The 23,480-nt window shown below is 44.8% G+C and overlaps 1 protein-coding gene across 1 annotated transcript in view; it reads left to right on the top strand.

The window, feature by feature from the left end:
* The first annotated feature begins 320 nt into the window (after positions 1–320).
* Positions 321–23,480, top strand: part of LOC122619344 (nucleolysin TIA-1) — a 96,998-nt gene continuing 73,838 nt past the window's right edge. The window contains exons 1-2 of the mRNA XM_043796210.1: positions 321–397; positions 1,082–1,683. Of these exons, the coding sequence (XP_043652145.1) occupies positions 1,383–1,683 (301 nt within the window). The 5' untranslated portion in view covers positions 321–397; positions 1,082–1,382. The remainder of the gene's footprint in view (positions 398–1,081; positions 1,684–23,480) is intronic.

Here is a 23,480-nt window from a genome sequence, read left to right as displayed (position 1 = left end):
AGCCATTCGTGAATATTTCATGAACGATGGCAGCGATGGCAGCCAGCTTCGTGCCGCCGTTAACCGAGCTCCTCGCTGCCGAAGAGAAATGTAGGGAAACGCATCCCGTCGTCCTCATCGGCGGCAGAGGCAGCAGCAGCAGCAGCGGCATCGGCATCGGCAGCGGCGACAGCGATTTTCCTAGCAGCAGCGGCAGCGGGAAAATCGGCAGCAGGAAAATCGGCAGCCTTTCTGCCGTCGTTGCAGTGGCAGCAGCGCCTCCGAATTTTGGCCAATGCGTGTGCTCCTGGCGTTCAGTAAGAAAAGCGTCGCCCAGCGGTCTAGTACGAACGTATACCGAACGCTTTGTATATCCTGTAAATTATATCCTGTGTGTGCGATTGATCACGTCTGCCTGGTTCGTGCGTAGTTCGAAACATAGACTTCACAGCTCGCCTTGCCTTGTAGTGGCAAATTATTCTGGGCCTGGGACTTGAACTTTCTATTTTTCCAAAAGATCACCTAAACCTAAAGACGACATTTATCAAGCTGGCTGGAGTCACTGACTTCTGAAGTTGCCAGCGAAATCGCGCGCGACAAAAACTCAGAAGCTGCCGGCAAAATAATAATTGCCATTGCAGCCAGCTGCTTGAAACTTTCCCTGCGACTTTGAGCCGTCTGAGCAGGACTTCACTTTTCTGTTTTGCCATTTTCCCCTGTTGTTTTCACCACATATTTTCATTATTTTTTCATTTTTTTTTTGGCCTGACATTTTACATACCAGACATTGATATTAAAACAGAAGACGTCTGGCAGGCAGAGAACTCGGTAGTACTACTCGCATGACAGGAATATTTATAATTTCCGCTGCCAGCAGACACAACAGAAAAGAAAGAATAATTTGCGATTACTGGCAGGCAGAAGGCGAAGGAAATCCCTGAAACGATATTACAAGCCAAGTGCGCTTGAGTTCGTGTATTTCCGGTTGAACAAACACATAAGCGAAACATAAAAGAAAGGCGAAAAAAAATATATATACTTACATATTTTCCACTCGCCCCCCCATACTTATATCAATATATATATAAATGTATATATGCAGTACATAAATAGAGTAACCAGCCAGCACGAAAAGTGAAAATACATAGAGGCAAAGCCAGGCGAGAGCATATTTCATAAGTTTGCACTCCGCACACATAGAAAGCAGCGGCGAGAGCCAGAGAAAGCTGGCGACAAAGGCTAACGCACGACCTTTGGCACCGAGTTCACATCCTGCGGCGGGGTCAGCAGCGAATCAATAAAGACAAAGACACCCACCCAGCCAGAGCAACTGCATCCCCAAATACACCAGTCCCACATCGCGTCCACTTCGAGTCCCAGCGACCAACATTCACTCGCAAATTATGCTGACCATGTCGACCCTGATGATGCCAGCACCGACCATAGCCATGGGTGCCCCGCAGATCACAATGGGTCCGCACAAGCCGCCGGAAACGAAGCTGCTGGCCATCCATCCCGCTGCAGCGGCCGCAGCAGCCGCCCAGCAGCAGCAACAACAGCAGCAGCAGCAGCAGTCGGCGGTGACAGCTGCTCATTTGCAGCACAATGGCCAGCAGCAGCACTCGCAGCAGCAGCAACAGCAGCAGCAAATGTCGCAACAGCAACAGCAGCAGCAGCAGCTCGTGGGCAGCAACTCCAAGCCAGGTGAGTGAGTGGAAAAGCGAGTTTTCCGGGGTGAATGTCCTTGCCCGTTTCGATTTCGGTCCTGTTCCTGTTCTTGCTCTTGTTCTTGGACTCGGTTTCGATTTCGATTTCGGTTTCGGCGCCATTTCCACCGGCGAAAAGGTGTTGCATAAATTGAGAAATGTCGCTGCCATTTTGCCCCTGAGACGTGTTTCGCATGCGGCAGACAACGAGCTCCGTTTCGCTCTGAGGGGCACTTTTCACATCAACAACTGTAAAAAACTTTCAATGGAAAACGCTTTCATTCATCGAACAAACTGCTGCATATAGATGCAATACCAATTCTTAATTGAATGTCTCGAAAAAAACTAAATATTCCAACTTAGGAATGTACATAGTATTAGCAAGGAAAGTCTATAAAAATGTATAAATATTTGTGCCTCATTTATTTTCATTCCTTATATAAAAACTGCGTTAAATGGCAACCGTTTAATACCATGTAAAGACCAATAAATCAAGTATTAGTTGCATTTAAAAAAAAAACCATCAGCATAGTCATTTGCAATTCTAAACGTATTCGGATTGGCTTTCAGTTAGGATTTAATTGAATGAATTTTATTTTGCCATATAATTGCATTTCATTTTCAGCCAAGGATTTGTGCAGGCTTAAAAAGTTAGCAAATCATTCAAAAACGGCCGTTGAAAAAAATCATTTATCCTATTAGTTGTATCGCAATAAAATGCTGTTTGTGCTAAAATGTGTTCTATTTGTCAATATCTAAAAACGCAATAAATTAGGGTATACCAAAAATACATTATGCTGCAAACTAAAAATAATCAAAAATTCCGAGACTTTAAAATCAACAAGAGTTCAAGTGCAGCAAAAACCTCAAGCAAAAATCCTCAGCTAACAAGAACCTCTTGAGAAATAACAACAGCTTACGTATTCAGAGAAATGTCTGAGCAATTACAATTCAAAATTCAAGCCAAAAAACACTTCAGGCGATCGATATCTGGGCACGATAACGTATTTCATATTTATAGAAATTTCGTATGCGTCAGATGGCCAAAATCATGCTGGCAACACATTCAATTAAACGTGGCCCAGACAGTCGAAAGCCAGAGAGTCAAGGAGGTAGATTTCAAAAATACCAATTGAGCACACGTATCACTTTCGGCCACAGTTTTAAATGAGTAAAATTCCAAGGGGCCGAATTCGCACACGTAATCCGAAAAATAACAAAACTCGAACACGCATTTCAGAGATGAATTATTGTGGACACCACCCCTGCGGGCTGGAAAATGTCAAGCGTAGGCATTACAAGCATAAATATCAGTTACAATTTTCATATTTTTAACCACAAATGAAAAATTTGATACAGCTCGGACGGGCAAGAGCTGGGCAAGGGCTGGGCATGGGAAATTGCATGCCCGTAGAGATTTACAACTTAAAAACAACTTAAGCCGAAACTTGGAAACAAAGGCAGCAGCGATAGAGACAGAAACTGGGACTATTCTCCAATTTGTTGGCTCTACCATTCCCATCCCCATTCCCATCTCCAGCCCCTAAGTCCCTCAAACCGACAACGGTTGCTAATGGCAAAAACTATACACAAATAGACACTGGCAGGCATAAAACCGGAAACAACGGCACAGGAAGCTGCATGAAAATGAAACGAGGAAAAGCGGCCAGGCGGCCAGGCGGCCTTTGCCAGGCAGCCTGACTTTGGGCTGTAATGAAAAATGGAAAATGTCTACTGCGACGACTGGGACGACTAAAAATAGTGAAAAGTTGAGTGTGCGTCGGTGTGGCATCATCTCGTTGCTGCTCGTCGAAAGCAGCCGGCAGAAAGGCAGCAAGAGCAACTTGAAAATGAATTTAATTATGGCAAAAAAGTGAAAATTTCCACACTTGAGTCTGCGAAGTTTGCCTTTCCCTTTGGCCGCCGAAGCGAGCGTTGATGAGCGGCTGCAAAGTGTGAGAAAATTACTAGACAAGACAACAACACCAACAACTGGCGGGCATGGGCACATAACTAGAAGCCGGGGCGAAAGTGAAGAGTCCGCCGGTTCCGGGCATTGTGTAAGTTGGCTTAATGCGGCCAGGCTTACTAGAAGTCCAGGAAATCGTTGGGGGGAAAACACCCCGGGAAATGAGTGCGAAAGTGGAGCAAATTCGCTAGTTCTTAACCGGCACAAAAAAAAAGTATATAGATGGAGAGTCATTTCCAGGACAATTGACTTTGCGATGATCCGCACTTATCCACTAATTAGCGGGCATATGGAAAGAGTCGATGGCAGCACAGCGACAAAGCCAAGTGTTCACTAATTGAAATCTAGATCATTTTCCCTTGCGAATAGACATTTTTCAATAGGTAGAAATAATAAAACAGAATGAAAGTGTAGCTAGTTTCTGTCTGTTTTCTTCAGATATCCTAAGTATTCTCAGCTTTATTACTAGTTCAACGTGTAGGACCTTAATTATTAAATTGCAATGCAGTTAGTTAGGTAGTTGGAAATGCTGTGTGGGTTCTCCTGTAGTTATTCAATCAAAAGAAACCAATGGGGAGAAGGCAAGAGGGACAATTGACTTTGCGATGAGCCACACTTAGTTACTAATTAGCAGAGGACTAGAAAAAGTCGACAACCGCAACCGACAAAGCAAACATTGATTACCAGGCCAAATGATTGCAAATTGAAAATTAAGCACGCCGCTGAATTTCCAATTCAAATGCGAGAGAGTCGGCCAAACTGCCGGCAAACCGAAAGGAGCAGAGCGTAACAGGCACATGCATATAAATTTATATATGCACTAAGGACACACAGTGCACACCCACCCACACAGCTGCACTGCCACACGGTGCATGAACTTTCGAGCAGCACTTACACACACACACACACACTCACAGTGTGGCAAGGGGCGGGTTACACCTACACGCCGCTGTTGCAAAAACAAACAGCGACTGCGAGTTTCTCAAGTGTCGCAACTGCAACAGCAGCAGCAGCAGCAGCCAAGCCAACAAGTGCCACAGTAGTTGGCTGTGGGAGGAGTCGCATCCGCAGCATCGCAACAGCAGCCACCTCCTAATGGAGGTTCAACTACAGTGGCAGCTACCCGTAGGAGATCGTCCACATGCTGAACAACTCACCTTAAATTCTGTCCATAGAACTTTCTAGTTTGGTGTTTTATAATATTTCAATTTAATGTCTAAATGAAAGGATGTTGCTTTTAAAAGTAGCTTATGCTATAAATGATATAAAACAATTATTTTACTTACCACTGCTTAGTCTCAGTTACCAACAAGGACACTGAAACTATATCCTTGGCCAGATTTAATTGGTAATGTGATTTGCCAACATGATTTCCACTGTATTCCGGTGTATTATCTCCATCTGTGATCCGCCTGCACTTGGCTGTTTTTCCTTGCCCCCAAATGATGCAACAACAGCGGCGAGCGCGCTTTACTTTCGCTCAGGCAACGGCGACAGCAAAACTTTTAAATTGGTTGGCAACACTTGCAGTCAACATACACACACACACACCCGCACCCGCATACGGACAAACACACATACTAAATGTTTGTTTTGGAAATGAATTTGGCAATTTTTGTACAGCAGCAGGGAGCGGGGCAAGGTGGCAAAGTGAGGCGAGAGACAGCAGGCAACACCTCAAAGTAATTTGCCAGCAAATCATTGGAAGGAGTCCGTTGCGAAGGCGGAATAACCGAAGAGGATAGCAGCAGCCGAAAAGTATGCAACGCCAAATGAAACACACACAGAAACGTAAGGATAAGCACGTAATGTGTGTGGGTGTGTGTGTGTGCGGGAGAGAGTTGGTGTGGGTAAAAAACCACCAAAGTGAAATGCATTTATCGACCGCAAAGCGTTCGAAATGAAATCTGTTTAAAGGATTTTAATACCCCAGCAGAAACGTGGAGTCTGCATCAGAATCTTTGACTGCGCGCTGGTATATGTGTATGTGTGTGAGTGCAAGGAGATGGTTGTGGGGGTGTGTGGGTGGTTGGGTGCATGGGTGGCGAACACAAAAAGTCAATGAATTCGTTTGGCGAATTGAAAAATTAATTCAGTTGCCGTCGCTGGCATTGATAAGGAAAAGTACAGGGAACTGGAAAAACTTTTACACGCCGCTCTCCTTTTATGTGTGTCTTTATCTTCGCTTCGTCTGTGTGCGTACTTACACACACATTGACAAGCTTTTTACTTACTAATGATTTCTCATTTCGCTTACAGTATTTCCCTCTCTCTCTCTCTCTTACCCGTGCTTTTTGTCTTACTTTGCGTTTTACAGCACACACACCAATACACACTGAAACCGAATTACTCACTGACGTTGTTGTGGATTTTCCCTCCGAGTTTTCCCATCTCGAAAAGCGAAGGAAATTAAGCAAAAAGCGCAAAGATTTATTTCGCTTTGATCAAAATTAAATGAATTGATTTTAATACGCCCCGTGGGCAAGATATTTCCTACGCTTTCGCAAATGAAAACGCATAAAAAAGGTGTTGGTTGGCCTTGTGGGCGTGGCCGTTCCTGGGCGCCGCTCGTTGTGAGCTTTATTTTATGCCAGCGGCCATTACAATTGAGTAGCTCTGGCCATAGCTATGTGCTCGTGTCTGTGTGAGCCATTTGAATTGCCAGTGGTGCACTGGTGTTGGTGTGGAGTGCCCGTGCTTAAAGACTCTCAATAAATTCCACTTGAATTGGGTACAAAGTGGAGGATGCGATAAAATGTTTAACGAAAGCGTGCCACAATATTAGTGTTCTATTGGAAATTGGTTGGCTGCTAAGAAAATTCAGGTTTCGTATCTAATAAATCGCATCATTATTGCCATTTTTTTACTGTTTGCTGTGTTCAGCTTCTATTTGCGTTTTAAATATTTGGTAATAATAATAGACTATTCAAATGTCTGTACATTAAAACAGAAATGCTTATCTTTGTTCCAAAAATAGCACACTTATCATTCGATTGAAACATAAAAATCGTTGCTTGATTTGATGTCTGCCCGCTGTCCTGTTCATTCCGTTTGATTACATTTCATTTGATTGGTAACATTTTTGACTGTCCATTTTTTACACTGCAATTTCTTTTGTGCTTCGTTTTGCTTCCTGTTGGTGGTGGCGGCAAATGAAAAGTTTACATTTCATTGCTCAATTCGACATTTGACATTTGGCAGCGGCACCGACAGTGGCAGTGGCATAGAAAATGAGGTTCAGTTTTTTTCACAGTCTCCGATTTGCAGTGTTTTCGTTTCGTTGCCTTTATTTTCTTGCTTTCGGTTTTCAAAATTCAGACAATTGACAGCGGCGTCATTGTTGTTGCTGTTGTTGTTGTTCGTATTGTTTGTCATCGCATTTGTCGCTTTTTGTCTGTCGATTTTTTGCGCCTTCCTCTTTTGTTTTGTTGGCGCCGTGTAATAAAAGTGTCTGCGGACCATTCGCTTGTTGCGCGGTGTAACAAATTGCTCATGCCCACATCGCATCCGAGCAAAGCGGATTTCAGTGGAGGCAAAGGTGTGGGTCCAGCCACTGGTCAACACTTTGGCGCAATTTAAATTTCATGCATTTTTCATTAACGCCGAAAAGGAGGCGACCACTCGACTGAGGTCCTCCATTACCCGGCGCCAAGGACGTGAACTGTTTCAAGAACGAGTGCCACAGCAGCGGAAAAAGTAGTAGCGATTTTAAAAAATATTTTTTAAATTTTAAAATATATTTAAAAGGTGTTCCCAAATGAAAACGTTGAATTTGGCATACAATTTACATCGAAACTTTCTAGTTTCCAATCTTGAAAGATGTTTAAAGGATGTTTTTAAAGACCTTAAGCTCGTGACTAAACCAAATGTGCCGCCCAAGGGAAATAAAAGGAAAACGTTTTTCAAATGACTTTGCAATGAATTGGCCAACTGATCTGATGACCGCAAGTGTGGATTAAGAGACTGAGACTGAGACTGCGAATCGGAGGGCCGAACGGGAAGTCGGCTCATCTTAAATGCCCATCTATTTTACTGCTGCAGCCCCATATACCAAATAAACACACAGAAGCACTTCGAGCTCCGAGAACCAAGGCCCATTTACATTTTCGTACTTTTGCAATGCCCAGCCTCCAAAGGCTCTCATCCCAGCCCATCCTTCGAAGTCAGTGCCATCCTGTAGTTCGGTTCGTATCGATTTTGAGTGTCGCCTGCCATTCAAATGGTTTTTATTTCGCATTTATGTGCCCGGTCCCAGACTTTGTCCTCACACTTTTCAGTTCTTCTGAGTTTGGCACGATTTTAATGTATTGGCCACAAACTGGCTCCGCATATACACCGAGCATAAATATGCGGTCCACAATTAATTGACTATTGTTGCATTTATGATACAAACTGTAGTTACCAACGGATCTTAAAGAAGCAATATTACTGCCGTTTCAAATAGAGCTTAAATAATCGTTAAGCATCTTTGGTTTTCTTGCTGTGTACCGTGGACGTGTGAGTCCTTTTCCTTAACCCTTTACCGCCATGTCCGCATTGTTTTGCTCGTTTGGCATTCCGGCTTCTCAACTCCTCGACTCCTCAGCTTTCGGTTCCTTTGTTTTTTATGCCCGGGCCAAACTTTTGCATAAAGTCATTTGGGGCGTTGATGGAATTTTAGAACGGACCTCCCATCGCCGATCGGCAGGCAAAAGCGTTTAGTCTTGAGCTAAGTTTTATGAGCTGTGCGTGCGAACTTCTGTTTGACTTTGGTCTCATTTGCGCTGGCAAATACGGCAATTTATGCAAATAATAATTTATAAAATTTCGCATAGTTATCCCGGGGCGAAAGAGAGCTTAGCCGAAAATAAAAACAGTTCGCTCTAAATAAAACAAACTGTAGGTAAATAAAACATGGACTGCGGGCTGCCCAGGGTTTCCGGCTTGGCCAGGCCATAAAAAGTGCTAAGTAAACACATGTGCCCGGCATCCCCGCTCTTTGCACATCCGCACATCCGCACTTCCGCACATCCGCACCCGCAAAGCAAATGCCTGCACATAGTGTAAACACATAAATTTATGCATTTTCAATGGAGAGCTGTTAGCATAAATTTACGGCCCAAAAAAACGAAAAAAAGGCGACAAAAAATGGGGAAAATCAACGACTGTGGGCGGATGGGTGGGGCAAATGGTGTGTTGGTGGGTCAGCCAGCAACAACACACTGTACAAAAGTGCTCAACGCAACAAAACAAGGCAAAACAAAATAAAACTGAGCGAAAATAGCGTTAAAGCAACGCAAAGCAAACAGTCGACAGTTGAGTTGCTGCAGAGCTCGAAACAAACAAAAAATGCAAACAGAAAACAAACACAGCAAAAAGGCAACTCGCCGGAAAGCGGAAAAGGGCGGCGAGGGTTAAGGGTTAAGGGTTAAGGGGGCTGGTCGCTTAAGGGTGGGGGCGGTAGTGCTGGTGGGGGTGGTGGTGCCCAGCTGGGGGGGGTGTCCTGCAAAAAACTTGAAGCAAATAGAGAGACTGCTTTAAAAACCTTAACACATTTCCAATGATTGAATCAATAAACGGCGACAAGTGCGTTGGTATTGCTCGCTGTGATTTTGCGTGTGTGGGTGCGCGCACTGAGAGAAAAAGTGGCAAGAATACAATCCATTTAGTAAAGAAAGTAAATATATATTTGAATGCCTATGCAAAGCTTAATAGTACAAGTACTTCTGATTTCTCTAGCTGCAGCTGAAGAATTAGCTGCAGTCGGAGTTTTGTTTCCCAAGTTAATTCAAGTGCAAGTTAATCCAAGTTTTTCGCAAAGTGCATGTGTCTGACTGCCGCTAACTACTGCCAATTGGCGATAGGGAAAAGAGCAACTGCTGCCCTTTTTCGGCAGGATGCGTGTCCCGCTGCTATTTTTGCATACTTGCGTTTGCCGCCAGCTGACACTGCTCGGCACCAGGACCTTTTTTCTTGGCCAACAAGAGTGATTTTAGCCAGCCTTTTTTTGTGTACCCACTGTGTACTCTTGGGCGCTCGGCATTGCATATGGCAAACGTTAAAAGGTTTGTCTTCTGGCCACAGTTAAAATGGGATTACTGAGTCGATTCGAAGTTGAAGCCTCAGAGCAACTAAGCCGTAACAATCCCTATTATTCGGATATGGTGCTGCCATAAACCACGCCAGGAGCAAAAGTTTCTCTAATTATAAATATCTGTTGCCATGACCGTTTCACATTCGTTGCTTGGCGAAGAGTTGAATGGTGTAGCCGCAGAAAACAATTTGCAAACTTCTGCATTTGCAGGATCTGCAGGATCTGCGGTGGCCTTCACTCATGTCTCCTGCTTCCGCAGCAGGCAAACTTTAAACATTTCCATCGCACTTTTCAACGCAAAAGTCATGGCGCACTGGAGTTAGATATGTCAATAAGCACGCACACCGTACATCCCCGGCAACTTATCAATTTTTCCATGCTCAAACCCACTTAAAGGAGATTCCCTATGGGAGGGGGGGGGCGTACTCGTAGACTGTACAAACATTTGACTCCGCCGGAGAGGCAATGGCAGAGTCAAAACGAAGCGGAGATGCAGTCGGAAATGCCATTGAAAATAGTTTAAAGTTGCACCAAAAAGGATATTGAGCTAAGCCAGTTGCAGCTTACAAGGCGGCGAGTGTGTGCGGCTGCCTACACTGCAAACATTTGTGACCTCAAAGTACATACAAGTTTCGTACAAGTCCTTCGCAAGGAGAGCCCTTTTTAGTATCGGACACTAAAAGGACTTCATATATTATTTACAGGCGGATCGTATGTAAGTGCCACTGATTTTGTTCGAGTGTACTGTGTGTGTTTGCTCATGAGCTGGTGGTGGTGGTGTCCTCTGTTGGTTTTCTATTTGCCTTCGACTCGCTGCTCGCTGGCTGCTTATGGAAATCCGCATGATGATTGCATATCCTTCGCCAGCGACGCTGCCATATCCCTAATGCCGCCGAAAGTTTGCGTTCATTTGGCTGCTGCATGCCAGCCGGAGTCCCGCCGGTTTCCTCCCCACTTCCTGCCCCATGCATTTTTCGCTATCCTCTCTTTTTTTTTCTGCCTGTGATGCTTTCAGCTGAGAAAACTTTTACTTGGGTTTTTCCTATTTTCCTTGTCGGCTGCGGTGGCGGTGGCCAAAGTGTTTCTCTTGCATTTGAAGAGCTTTTTCTTAATGTCACTTATGCATAAGTTCCTATGAGTTTGGCCACACACCCACACACACATAAGGAAGTATATATGCATATCCATGGCCGGGGTGGAAGCTCACTCATGTTTGCATGTGGATAAAAGTGCAGCGGGTGTGCGTGTGCGTGTGTGTTTGTGTTTGAGACTAACTTGATGGCACATCCTCCATGGGGATTTACAAGTGCTTAGTTCTATGTCGCAAAAAAACGCTTTAATATTATTATACTTTCTTCTATGTGCTCTGGCAATTTTTGCCATTTTTGCTATTTTTTCATTTGCTTTTAAATTAAATGAAATGGCTGGGAAACGAAGAACGAGGAGCGAGTGGCGGGCGTGCAAATTGAATGCGCAGATTCTTAAAGCTTCTCGCCACAGCCAGCCGCAAAACATCATAAATAAACACCGACGCACACATGGCCGCCTTGATGTATTACATGTGTTGGCATTATTTACTTAACTCGGCTCTGCTCTATTTTAGCCGCTCCAAAAAGTCAAGTCTGCTTTTGTGGGCGCAGCTATTAGTGCAGCAGAGGCACACAGGCAGCGCAGAAATGGCAACAACAATGCCACATAGCCAGGCTATAAGGATGAAGACATTAAGGCCCAGCATGCGTTACTAACACACACACAGATTGCCAGACATGGGCGTGAAGAGAAAGAAATATAATGCCAACATAACATTTAATCCAAGGAATTCCATATCGCTGCCAGTGGGGAAGCCAGGCGAAAAAGAAGGCAAACGTTTGCCACCGTGAAGCAAAGTTGAATGTTGTCGGCTTTCGACGGTAGGATGGCAAATGTTTCTGAACAAACACAGGTGTAAGCCTAGAAGGGCCTCAAGAATTATCAGTTTAGGTGCTCTAAATAGCTCAGCTTGCGCCAGAAACTATAATTAAGATAGAATCAAACTTTATAAACTAGCTAAATCAAGCTATACTTTTTTAGTTGTTCTTTTAAAGGCAGATAACTCTCTTAAGCAATGTTATTAACTTAGTTGCCTATTTGCACTATGCATGTCCTTGTGAACCTGTGCATTTGGACAAAAGTCCCATTACAAGATTGCACCCACCATCTGCCTGATGGCTAATGCCTGGACGATCATGGCGTAATCTGAGCAGTAAGTAAATGCGGCCACTAAACTCGGACCCCGTGGCAACTTGTAATGTTTATTTCCACTGTGCTTATCTGGGCAGAGTCAGTGTCAGAGTCGGAGGCGGAGTCGGAGTCAGAGTCCTGGCTTTGGCGCACTTAAATGGCGCACGAGGAAATAGAGCAGCGCAGCAGATATACTTTTAGCAGCTCAACTGAGCTGAGCTTCTGGTCTGGTTTGGTCTGGTCTGGGTTTCTCTGGGTTTTGCTGGCTTTTGCTGGCTGGGCTGTGGATGAGCCAGCAGCGGAAGGAAGAAATAATCATAAAAATTATTTCAGCATACACACACACACACCGAGTGTACACACGTAATGCACATGTGTGCGAGTGGTGATCATAATGTTGCAGGGTGGCGCTTGGGGGAATCTCTTCATTTTCGATGCCTTGCAAGGATTTACACTTTAATGGCTGAGGGAAGGGGCGGGGGAAAGAAACGCAGGCGAAGTCGAAGGCGTGGCTGCCCTTTTTAATTTTCGTTCCTCATATTTTCTATTTAGCCGGAGATCTTTGCCTATGTGTGTGTGTGCGTCGGTGTTAATGGGTCTCGTGTCTGGCCAAATTGATATCCCGCCGTCGTTTTTAATGCCCTATGAATGCCTTATGAATGCGGCTAATGAAAGTGTGCGTGCCCGCAGCCAAAGCGCACTTTTTATTATTATTTTCTAAGCCGCACTTAATGCTCATCGCTTTCTCCTCCCGTTTTTCTCGTTACAGGTAAGCCAAGCAACCGTCTCGACCGCGAGTTCATTTGCCAAAAAAAAAAGAAATACAAGAAGGGAGCCATGATTGGAAGTCGGTAATTTTGAAGGTCGCAACGGTGAGTTGCAGAAAACCAGCCGCATGCCGGACTGGTAAATTTGATTTATTCGCGCACGTGGATGCACCCGGGGGCGCCAAGAAAGTGAAATGAAAAAAGAAAAAAGAAAAAGTACAACCACCGACAGCATCGTTAACATTTAATTATGCCATTTTCATTTCCGTAATGAAATGAACTTGTTAGGGCAGCCTTTGTTCTCTTATTCATTGCCCTGGCAAATTATCATTGATTTTGCTGCTTAATCCGCCTGACCGTCGCACTAAGGTGAGCATTAAATCGAATTAATTTCGGGTGCTCGCCAGTGGCGGTGATGGTAGGCCACCATCCCATTTGTTGGCTTCCAGTTGTCCGGGAGAGTGGCCATTTGACATTTGTCGACAAAACGTTTACATTAAATGTCCTGTGCCGTGTGACCATTGCTCGTTTTGCCTTCTTCGTTTTTGTTTCGTCCCTCTCCTTCTCCCATTCCCCCCCTTTCTTGTGTTAGAGCAAATGTCTTGGTTCTGTCTACGGGTCGACATTCCTGAAATTTTGCGCATTGTCCGGACGGAGCGAAAGTGACACGGATGGCAGGGAACCAGGGAACAGGGAGCTGGAAACAGGGAGCTGGACGCTTAGCGCCCAAGTTGAGACATTTGCGTTGACAATTGCTCGGAATTGGAAATAAGATATTTGCGATGGAAAGTAGAACTCTTATGTGAGGCGGGCATTTCGGATTTCCAGCTTCGAATTATATTTATTGCCAGTTCGGGGAATGTCATGACCATACATTTGTCAGCACCAACGGCAAATGCAATTAAACACGTCTTTCCCTTCAAAAATCACTCAATTTGAAATTTACGTTTTCGGGTTTTTTGGTTTTTTTGGTTTTTTGGGTCTCGCACACGCTCCATTAAACGGCAAACAAAGGACGAAAAGCTGGAGTGAAATAAGCCGACGGAGAGGTTTTGTACGCAAATTTTTTAATTTATTGCATAAAATGTTTTCGGGGCTCGGTGGCATGTTGGCAAGCCACAAAAGCCAAAGAAATTGTTTCAATTTGTCATGACAATTTCTTTGAAATGCCGCTGCTAAAAAAATGTCTGCCCCCCCGCAAAACGTCGTCTGCCATCAAAGCGCCGAATTCAATTTGGTTTTAGAAGGGAAGCCCAGGCTCATGCCACTGGTAATTTCCCAAAGTTCCTCCTAGGTCTACGAGTATGTCGCCTGCTTTATTTGCTCGGCTGTAATTTGCAATTTTCACCTTGCGAGGCAGTGGCAAAGTCGCGGGAAGGAAATCGTTGAGGGCTAGACCATTATCAGAATTGCGAGTGGGCCGTGGGTAGTGGGCCGTGGGTCGTGGGTTGTGGGTCGGCTGGGTTGACAAATCAGTGGCGCTGCCTCGCAATGACATTAAAGGCAGCTCAGTTGAGCTGAGACGAGGCCGTCGTCGTAATGCTTGGCTGCCGCTGATGATAATGGATGCCGTTCTTGGCTCTGCCATTTGGCAAGCGGCTGCAGTAAATCTGATACTTACATCCCCTTGGCATAAATAAATAGGCACATGGGTGGCTGGCAAGGGCGGCCTACAAACTACCAACTACAAACTACAAACGATCGCAATCTGAAATTGCATCTTGCCAAATCGAATGCCGCCAATGCCGTGGAGTCGGATGACCCAAATTAATGTTGCAAATTGCTGCTCACTGGGGCAACCTTGTCATTAACTCCTCACTAAGCGCTAAATGACTTTAATTAAAAACGTTGTGTGCAATTTTATCATGCCAGAGAGATATTTAAAGTGATAATTATTCAATCATATAAGCAAACTTAATGCGATGCCTTTTATGAAATTAAAACAAATGGTTAAGCGCACTTAATCTGAATACGTGCAAAGGGGAAAACAATTTGGCTAATAGATGCATGCCAGCATTTGCTATCCATTCGCCTGCATCTTGTGGCTGCCACTCAAATGAAAAGCAACGTGTCCCTGGGCAACGGACCAAACACATCTCACGTGGCAAAACCCAAACTGAACCCGAACAGGACGATAAATCTTCAGCTGCAAGCGTTGGCATCGATGATGCGCCTTTAAGCTGCTTAGTCTCTGTCCGCATCCTGATGCCCCACGCCTTCTGCCCCACATCCCCGCATCCCACATCTCCACTGCCCCCGCATCCCACTTGGCTTGGCTTGCAATTTCCGCTGCGCCGGCGGGACGCATATTAGCTGGCTGCCAGTGGATTCAGGACTCAGGACTCTGGACTCTGGACTAAGGACTCTGGACTGGGGATTCCGGGTGGACAGGCGACGGAAGCGTTACGGCGGAAGCGCAAGAACAAAGTAGCCAGATCCGGACAGCTCTGAGCAGTGGCAGTGCAGCTGGAATTTCGCCGGCTCCTTCTGCATCCTGATGACTGGCAGAGTCGCGGATGTAACAATATGATTGGATTATTATTATATTATTTATTGAAAGGGTCCGGCTCAAGTGTTGGCTGCTGCACCAGCGATTGGGGCGCCAGATAATGAATGGTGGCATCGACTTGGGCATCGGCATCTTTTCCGCTCATTTTTTTCATTTTTTCCATGCTCTACTCTAGTTTTTCTCCTTTGGATTTTTCTCCTTTTTTTCCCCCTTTTTGGCCTCAAATGGCAAGCAGACATGCAATCAGCCCGGGGATCTCAGCCGCTCGGGCGTTTGTAATTGGGCCCTTTTATCTCGTCCACCGTTCGGGCCAATTAAAGTTAGTTTGCAAAGTAATTAAGACGATTATGTGGCGCTCAAGTATCAATAAGCGCCAATTATCCAAGTATTTCGCATCGATTGTTACTCGTTGCGGCGCTCTTTTCGGTTTTCGCTTGAAATAATTTGGTTAGATAATTTTTTAGCGCCACTTAAGTGATTGCCTTCGGTGGCGGCGGCAAAAGGTTATGTAAATGGAAAATGGAAAATGGAAAACGTAATTACGGACACGAAAAATAATTATGGCACGAGGGTCGAGGGGAATAAAAGAGTTGGCTGACAAGAATTTAATTGGGCTTACGACGAGGAAACTTTGATTTTTTAAAAATTAATTAAGAAGAGAGAGAAATGATGGCTGTGTGTAGCGATAGTTTGTTTAAGTACTAATAGTTTGGTATAGATAATTTTTACAAGTACGGGGTACGAGGAGGAGCTTTCCAACTGTGTGGGGAAAACGTTTTCCCAGCCAAAAGTAACTGTCAAGAGCCTGAGCAGAAATCATGCAACTTCAGCAAGCTGAACTGCAGTCAATGCCTGGCGTCAATCAAGCAACTTTTGGCTTTTGCTAATGAACTTCTGGGCGCATCCACTCATTTGAAAGTCACTCAGCTTAATTCACAACACTGCCACTGCCACTGCTACTGCAACAGCCACGCCCATCGCCCCTCGTCCTTCATCCTTCATCCTTCGTCCGCCCCCTCACGAAGCAGAACTAATTCCAGAGTCTGTCGCTTCGGCAGTGTCAGAAAGCCAAATTTTAATCTGTGATGTTGCCAAAACTTGATAAAGAAAGTTCAGTCTTGTATGCCACATGCTTAGATGGATGCCACACCCAGTGGATCATTGGGTGCCTGCCATTGGGAGCCTCGCAAGGGGTTCTTCTGGACGGGGATTGCAGTGGGATTGCATAGGGATTGCAGTGGGATTGCTGCACTTTGCAGGCCATACTTCACTCTGACATCGCAATCCCCCATCTATGGCGATTCATACATCTGCTCTCTGCTCTGGCTGAAAATTCCTCTGCGTCATTGGCAAAAGTTACGCGCATTTCAAACCCCCCGCCCCCTCCCCACCGCACCAAAAACCCCTTGGGGAAAAAATAAATCTTCGACTTTAGTGTGTTTGTACTGCAATGGGGCCAGGGATGAAGGGGTCAAGGGGTCCAGAAGGGGATGGTGCTAAAAAGCATTTGTTATCGCCGCAGCAACATAAATTCACTTTTGTAATTATTTCTGGTATTAGTAGCTGAGGTAACAAGCGGAGAAAAGTCAGCCAACGACTGCTGGCTCTGACCGAACTCCATCATGGCAGCAGCTCCTCCTGCTCCACCCGAATCCCCTGCAGATCCTGTGAACCCACTCATGTCCCTACACTGAAACGCAATAAATTTAAAATCAAAGCGGAGTGGCTGAGACCGCAAATCTAAGGATTAGGCATATGTAATTTCTATAAATATTTCTAAATAGAACTACTGAACGATTTTTGAGGATTAATAACAGGAGTTGAGCATGTCAAACTTAATAGCAAGTTTTAGTTTTCGAAGGTCCTTAGATTTTCCTAGGTGTATCGAAAGCAGCAAGGACTCAAAACGAATGGACGCCAGCGAGATTATTTGTTAAAACTGGCAACTGAGCAGCAGACTGTGCTTAAAACACACACACACACATAACCGAAAACACACCACCCACCCACACACACACACACACACGGACGCAGGAGCTCAACCCACCAATACACACATAGCAACAACTTTAAAATTGAATCAATCATTCTCACTTTGATGCACATCAGCAACAGAAGCTGCCGTCGTTGCCTCGACTGCAGTTTTAGCCAAAGAAAATGGTTCATAGGCGAAATGGCTTGGTCACTGGAAAAGCGGGAAAGCAGGGAAAGCTGGGAAAGCAGGGAAAAGCGGGAAATGGGGGTTAGGTGGCAGCATAAGCTGTAACTATAAACAAGCAGCTTATGTGTGTTTCAGTCGTTCGTTTTCTACTTTTTGCACTGGGTGTTAATTTTTGTTGGTTCATGAAGTCGTCTTCTCCAGCTAGAGCTTTCTAGCTGCTCGAGCTCCTTTTCCCTATTGGTACAGAGAGAGAAAAAACTTGTCATTAGACTTTAACAATTATCACAAAACTAAGTACATAGAAGGCCTGATTGTTCCCTTTGAGTGAACACACAGATCTTGGTACTATTTTCTCGCCGTGTAGCCGCTGCTTAAACACTTCTCAACATGGCCCGGCAGCTGTGCGCAGTTCTAACGAGCAAAAACTAATAAATCCCCACGAAAATGGCTGCGGAAACGGAAGCCGTGTGTTGTGTTGTGCTGTGTTGTGCTCAGCTCCCTGTTCACAGCCCCAATCCGAATCCGAGTCCCAAAAAAGAGCGCCGAGTCGAATCCGTATCCGAATCCAAATCCCAATCCCTGGCCAAAGCTATGGCTATGGCGATGGCGATGGCTATGGCTCGGATGTCTGTCTGATGTGTTTTCTTGCTTAATTCTTATTATTATCCCAGCCATTATTATGGCCGTTGTTGCTGCTGCTTTCTCTATTGCCGCTTTCACCCGGCGTCTTTCACAGATTTCCTTGGGCCAGGCCAGGCTTTCTTTCTTTTATTCATTCATTCTTTAGCACTTGCGAGCCAAGTTGCTTCGCCCTGCTTCGTGTTGCTTATCGTTTGCTTGTATTATTATTGCCACTGCCACTGCCATTGTTGTGTGTTGTGGTGTTGTTGTCATGCAATAGTTCATTTTAATCTAGCGGCAGGATAATGCAAGAAGGATTCCGTAATTCGTAATTTAGCCCCTGTGTTTTCAGCTCCTTGGACGGCATTTCTTTGTCTTGCCATTATCGTGGCGCTATATCTGGCCATTCCGTTGATTGTGCAAACTTTGCAGTGGCCAACTCGAGTTATAATAAATTTCATCACATTTCCACGACTGACCCTAAATAAGATAAAATACGCTCGAAGCCAAAACATGATTATTTCATCGTTTTCGCCGCTTTTTGCACTCGGCATCCATACCCATTGCAGTCAAGTGGTGGGAAGTGGCTGCTGCTATTGCTCCAGTTGGAAATCAGATGCAGCAGATTTAGTTGAATCTATTTCCGTCTGCTTGGGCAGCGGCTTTAACTTTTTAAACAGTTTGTCACATAAATTAATTGCCGGCAGTGCAAACTATTGCGAGTAAAAATGATAGCAGCAACTTTTCAGTCACGTCTGGCACATGGAACATGCCACATGGCACATGGCAGCTGCACTTTAGCCCCAACCAGCCAATTCGCCAGCTCCGGATGTCGTTTGGAGTGTAGGAGTGCTTAAAGAGTTTAGTTTATGTTTAACCATCTAGAAAAAGCGGAGATTTAGCGCTGTTTGTATACTTAGGCACTGCGAATAATTATATAAACAAGCTTCGTTTTTTTCCAATCTATTTTCGAGTTTCCTTTGCATCAGATGATATGTTTATACCGCAACTTTGGAGGTTTCGAGGGGAATGGTAGTGGGTTCTTAGCTCACAAACCTAACGTTGCATTCCTGGTCCTCAATTACACATCAACGCGTTTGGCCAATGACCAGCCACCAGCCAGCAGCCACCAGCTCCCATAAATCCCCATCGCACTGACTCCATTCTGACCCCTTTTGCAATCCATTCCCGACAAACTGCAAGACAAACTTTACAACTGCCCCAATGGATCCAGCAGCTGAAATATATTGCCGGCATTGGGGTGAATAGCTGATGGGGTAAAGTTCCAGGGAAATGGGGGGAAACTAAAGGTCCTGGGCGGTGAGGACAACAAACCACAAACTTTCGCTCTGCAGTTCAACTAATGAAGCATCAGAGTGCACACAGTAGATGCACAATGCAAATGCCGAAATAACAACAAAATGTAAAATAAATGTAAAATAGATGAAAAAGCCTTTACAGGAAATGGTTTCGATTACTAATCGTTCTGTAATTACGGCGCTTATAAAATTAGATAGATATTATTAATAAAGTTGTGCTACGCATTTGATGCAATCCCTGTTAACCTCCTGGACTTAATATTTATTTATATGTGATAAGGACTTTCTCCACGAACAGGGTAATCCCATTGCGAAGTTAAACTAATTAGAACTTCCGCTTTTGTTTCTCCACTTCCACTTCCGGGGACTTTTCCTTTTTTCCCATTGACCATTCAAATTTTTTAGTTGCCGCTTTGATTTGTCCATCCATCCATCTTTCCATCTCTTGTGCATGAATGTGAAAAGTTTCGAGTGCGAAATACATTGAAAACCATTCGGGGGCCCAGTCAATCGTTGCCATGGCCAGTGGCAAAGTGTTCGCTGAATGGCCAAAAGTTGGACGGCGCTGCAAAAGGACATAAAAATCAAATACAACAAACGCAACAAACACAACGGATCGGATCATATTGGAAAGTTTAGTCTCGCGTGTGTGTGCGCCGCGGCAACAACAATCTAATTGCGCACAAAATGAATTGATGTCGGTTGCCAAGCGCAAATGAAATGGATGTGACATCAGGGGGGGATTTGGGTGAATCTGGCGGGGATCTGGAGGGAATCTGGAGGGGATCTGGGGGGATCTGGGGGGATTTGGAGGGGTCTGGAGCGGTCAGACGACGCCGCTCAGCCTCTCGAGTGCTTTATTAAGCGCTTGTATCCAATTTCGCAGCGGGACTCAAGTGGCCGAGAAGAAGGACAGCGCCACTAATTTATGGCGTTCCATTAAAACTTGAGTTCAATTGCCAAAAATTTCATAAAAATTTTATTTAAAAACCAGCAGCAACAACAACAGACCAAGGGGGGTATGTACAGCATGGGGATGCGCAATCAAGTTTATTACTGCAAACAGAGCGCTCAGTAACTTGGCTTCAGACAGAGATGACTTTGTATATAAATATATAAATAATTCATAATAACAGAGCATACAAAACAGAGCACTAGGAATAGATACATAACATATGCCAATAATTATCAGTTTAGGCAACAAATATTTGATGTTTCGCAATAATATTTACGATCATTTTACAAGCACCACTCCCATGCTGTCACTGTACTTTTCTCTCTGTGTAGCCCCTCAGCGAGCGGGTGGGGGTCGCGGGGTAATCGTCCTTGTCGCCTGGCTGGCGTCATGGCAGCTCCACGTCCGACGACGACGAGGACCCCCCACCATTTACATTTACTATAGCAAGCGAAAACGGCAAGGCTGCACTTTGGCCATGTCCTGCGCAGTTCATTTGGGGGAAAATGAAATAAATTTAAATATATTTTTAGTGCATTTCGCATAAAACAAAAAGATGCCTTGCTGTGCTGGGCCCCTATCCCCCCGCATCCATGCTAAAAGGGAAGGGGAAGGGGTTGGGGAGGGGAGCAGGAGGTCCTTTGGCGTGGCTTTGGTCGTCCGCTTTTATTTTCCGGCCGTTTGCCGTCTCAGCTTTTTGCTTTCCTGCGCCTGCCGCCTTTTATTGTTGTAGTTTTGCGTCTCCGCTCTGTTTACTTATTTACTTTTGCGCTTTATTATTCTCCATTAACTTGACAAAATGAAGAAGCTCCAAGGCGTGTCCTTCAGCATGAAATTAAAAAACACAGACCGGCGCTAAGAAAAGCAAAAACAACAACAAAAAACAAAAAAATAAATTTAAATAAAATAAAGGGACGGCAATGTTTCATTTAATGCGGCGGCAACTCAAAGATTTTCCCAGCCAGAAAAGGATTTCTCGGCCTGGGTGTCTCGTAAAAAAGGGCGGCAGGCTTTTCCAGCTGGAATAAATTTTCATATTTTGATAGCAATCTAAGCTAATCCTTTCATTAGAGGCGTTCCAGCAATTTCAATTCCCTCTTCTCTCTTCTCTTCTCTTCTCTCTTTATTTTTTTTTTGTCGGTTATCCTGCGGCCCTCGAGTAAAGTGTAATTTATGTTGTTGGCGAAATTGTTGCGAATGCTTAGCGCCTTAAATGAGTTTCTGCTCTGATTGTGTTTAATTTTGACGCTCTTGTGGTTGCTGCTGCTGCTGTTGCTGGTTTTCTGGTTTTATTGCCAACATGTGTACAAAGACAGCCACACAAAATGCTTATGCAAATAGAGCTCTGAATATATATGTGTGTGTGTGTGTGTGTGTCTTTGCGGAAAATGAGAGCACAAGCGACATTCCCATTTCCATTGAGCAGCTGTTAGTGCGAGCAGAGGAGCAAAGCAGGGCAAGGAAAACTGTGCAAGTCTCTGAGCCAATTCGACTTTAGCAACTTTCACAAAAGCCGCCTCTTGTCTTAGTCCAATTCCCAATGCAAATTCCATTCAAACACACACATACACACACAGATACACACACATATAGCATAGAGCTGCAGAAGTACGCCCAAGTTGGATATTCAAGTGTGGCGAACTTTTCAGGTTTTAATTAGCCGGCGGCTAGTTAACTTAGCCTCCACTTTAATTCAACCCCGAACAATTTGCGCACGCCTCGCATGTTATTTTGCCTGCATGCATCCAATTAAGAGGTTCGTCTCCACGCCCACCGCCCCCTTTCTCGCCCTTGTTTTTTTCCTGGCCGGACCGGAGGGTCTGTGGCCCCTTTGCTTTTTGCCTTGCTGCATTTTAAGTGAAAAATACTCAGCGCTATTTTACTTATTTAGTACGTAACTACAATTTACGCCATGCATCTGCATATAAAATGCATTTTTTTTGCCCAGCATTTCTTTTACACTTTTTTCGGTTGCTTTTGTTTCGACGGGGGCGGCACGCCCATTTTTTGCACACACTCGCACACACACACACACTCGCCCATGGACTTATTATTTATATCTATCTCTCTTTCGCCCCTCCATAAATGGGTGTGTGATGGTGTGTGTTGGCCCCTCTCAACTTGTTTTTTATGTACTCGCTGCTATTTGCCTTGCCAAAAAAAAATAGAGAAAACTGAAAACGGGGGAAAAGCGGAGAGAAAATGCAAATAGCATGGAACACAATGCCGAGGCGCCTCCTCAAGCTCTTAGCTCTATCGCCATCTCTCTCGCTCCGCTCGGTTTTTCACTTAGCTTCTCGCTGCGGATTTTTGTGTATTTTAAATGCATTTTCAGCTTGCACAAACACTGCCAGTTTCACCCTCTGCTCACCAAAATCCTGCAAGGAGGAAAAAAATGTTGCCAAAGTCGCCCCTCTTGCCATACTTTTTTTTAACTTCATTCGGGGCTGCAGGCGGAAGAGCTCTCTTCCTTAACATTTGATTAATGAGTGCAACTCGAGCTGGCAGTTCATTTTTGGCGGCTTCAGGCTTCAGGCAGTTGCCCCGAATATTGCGCATACGCAGCATTGGCCGCCATCCGTTCAAGTCGACTGGCAGTAGGAGCATTATGCCAACAACGATTGGCTTTAAGTAAGCCAAACTGGGTGATGGCCTCTTCGAGAGGTCATTTTTCTATTACTGATTTGCAAAGGGGACTTAAATTTCCTATAAAGCAGCATTAGGTTAATATATCATTAGAGATAGTCAGTCATCTTAACTAGATATTTTCAAGTGAATGCCCTTTGAACTACCAGATACATTTGAAACCTCTTAAAGCGACCTCAGAATATATTAAGTTCACGCACCGCTGAAGGCTCCATCGGCAAAACCGCAAGGGCTCAATGCATCTGCCATAATATGGCGGCTTTAAGACCGGTCAAAGTGCTTCCATTGCACCGCAGCCGGCACAAAAGGCAGCAGGCAGCCGGCAGCCAGCGATGTGGCCTCAGTCAAAGTCGGTTCAGAAATTGAATTGTAAGTAAGGACAGCCGGCAAAAAAGAAATGCCTTCGCATAAATACGAGACGAAAGTAGGGGACTCCTGGATTCAGGATCCAGAGGGCAGAGGACGAAGGCTGCGAGGAGTCTGTGTCGCAATCGAGGAAGCCCCACATCAATTCAGGGATTAAGGACACTGATTTGATTTACTTTTTATTACCAT

The sequence above is a fragment of the Drosophila teissieri genome, chromosome 3R, assembly GCF_016746235.2.
Source record: "Drosophila teissieri strain GT53w chromosome 3R, Prin_Dtei_1.1, whole genome shotgun sequence".
Classification (NCBI taxonomy): Eukaryota; Metazoa; Arthropoda; class Insecta; order Diptera; family Drosophilidae; genus Drosophila; species Drosophila teissieri.
This window is presented reverse-complemented; position numbering and strand designations above follow the sequence as displayed.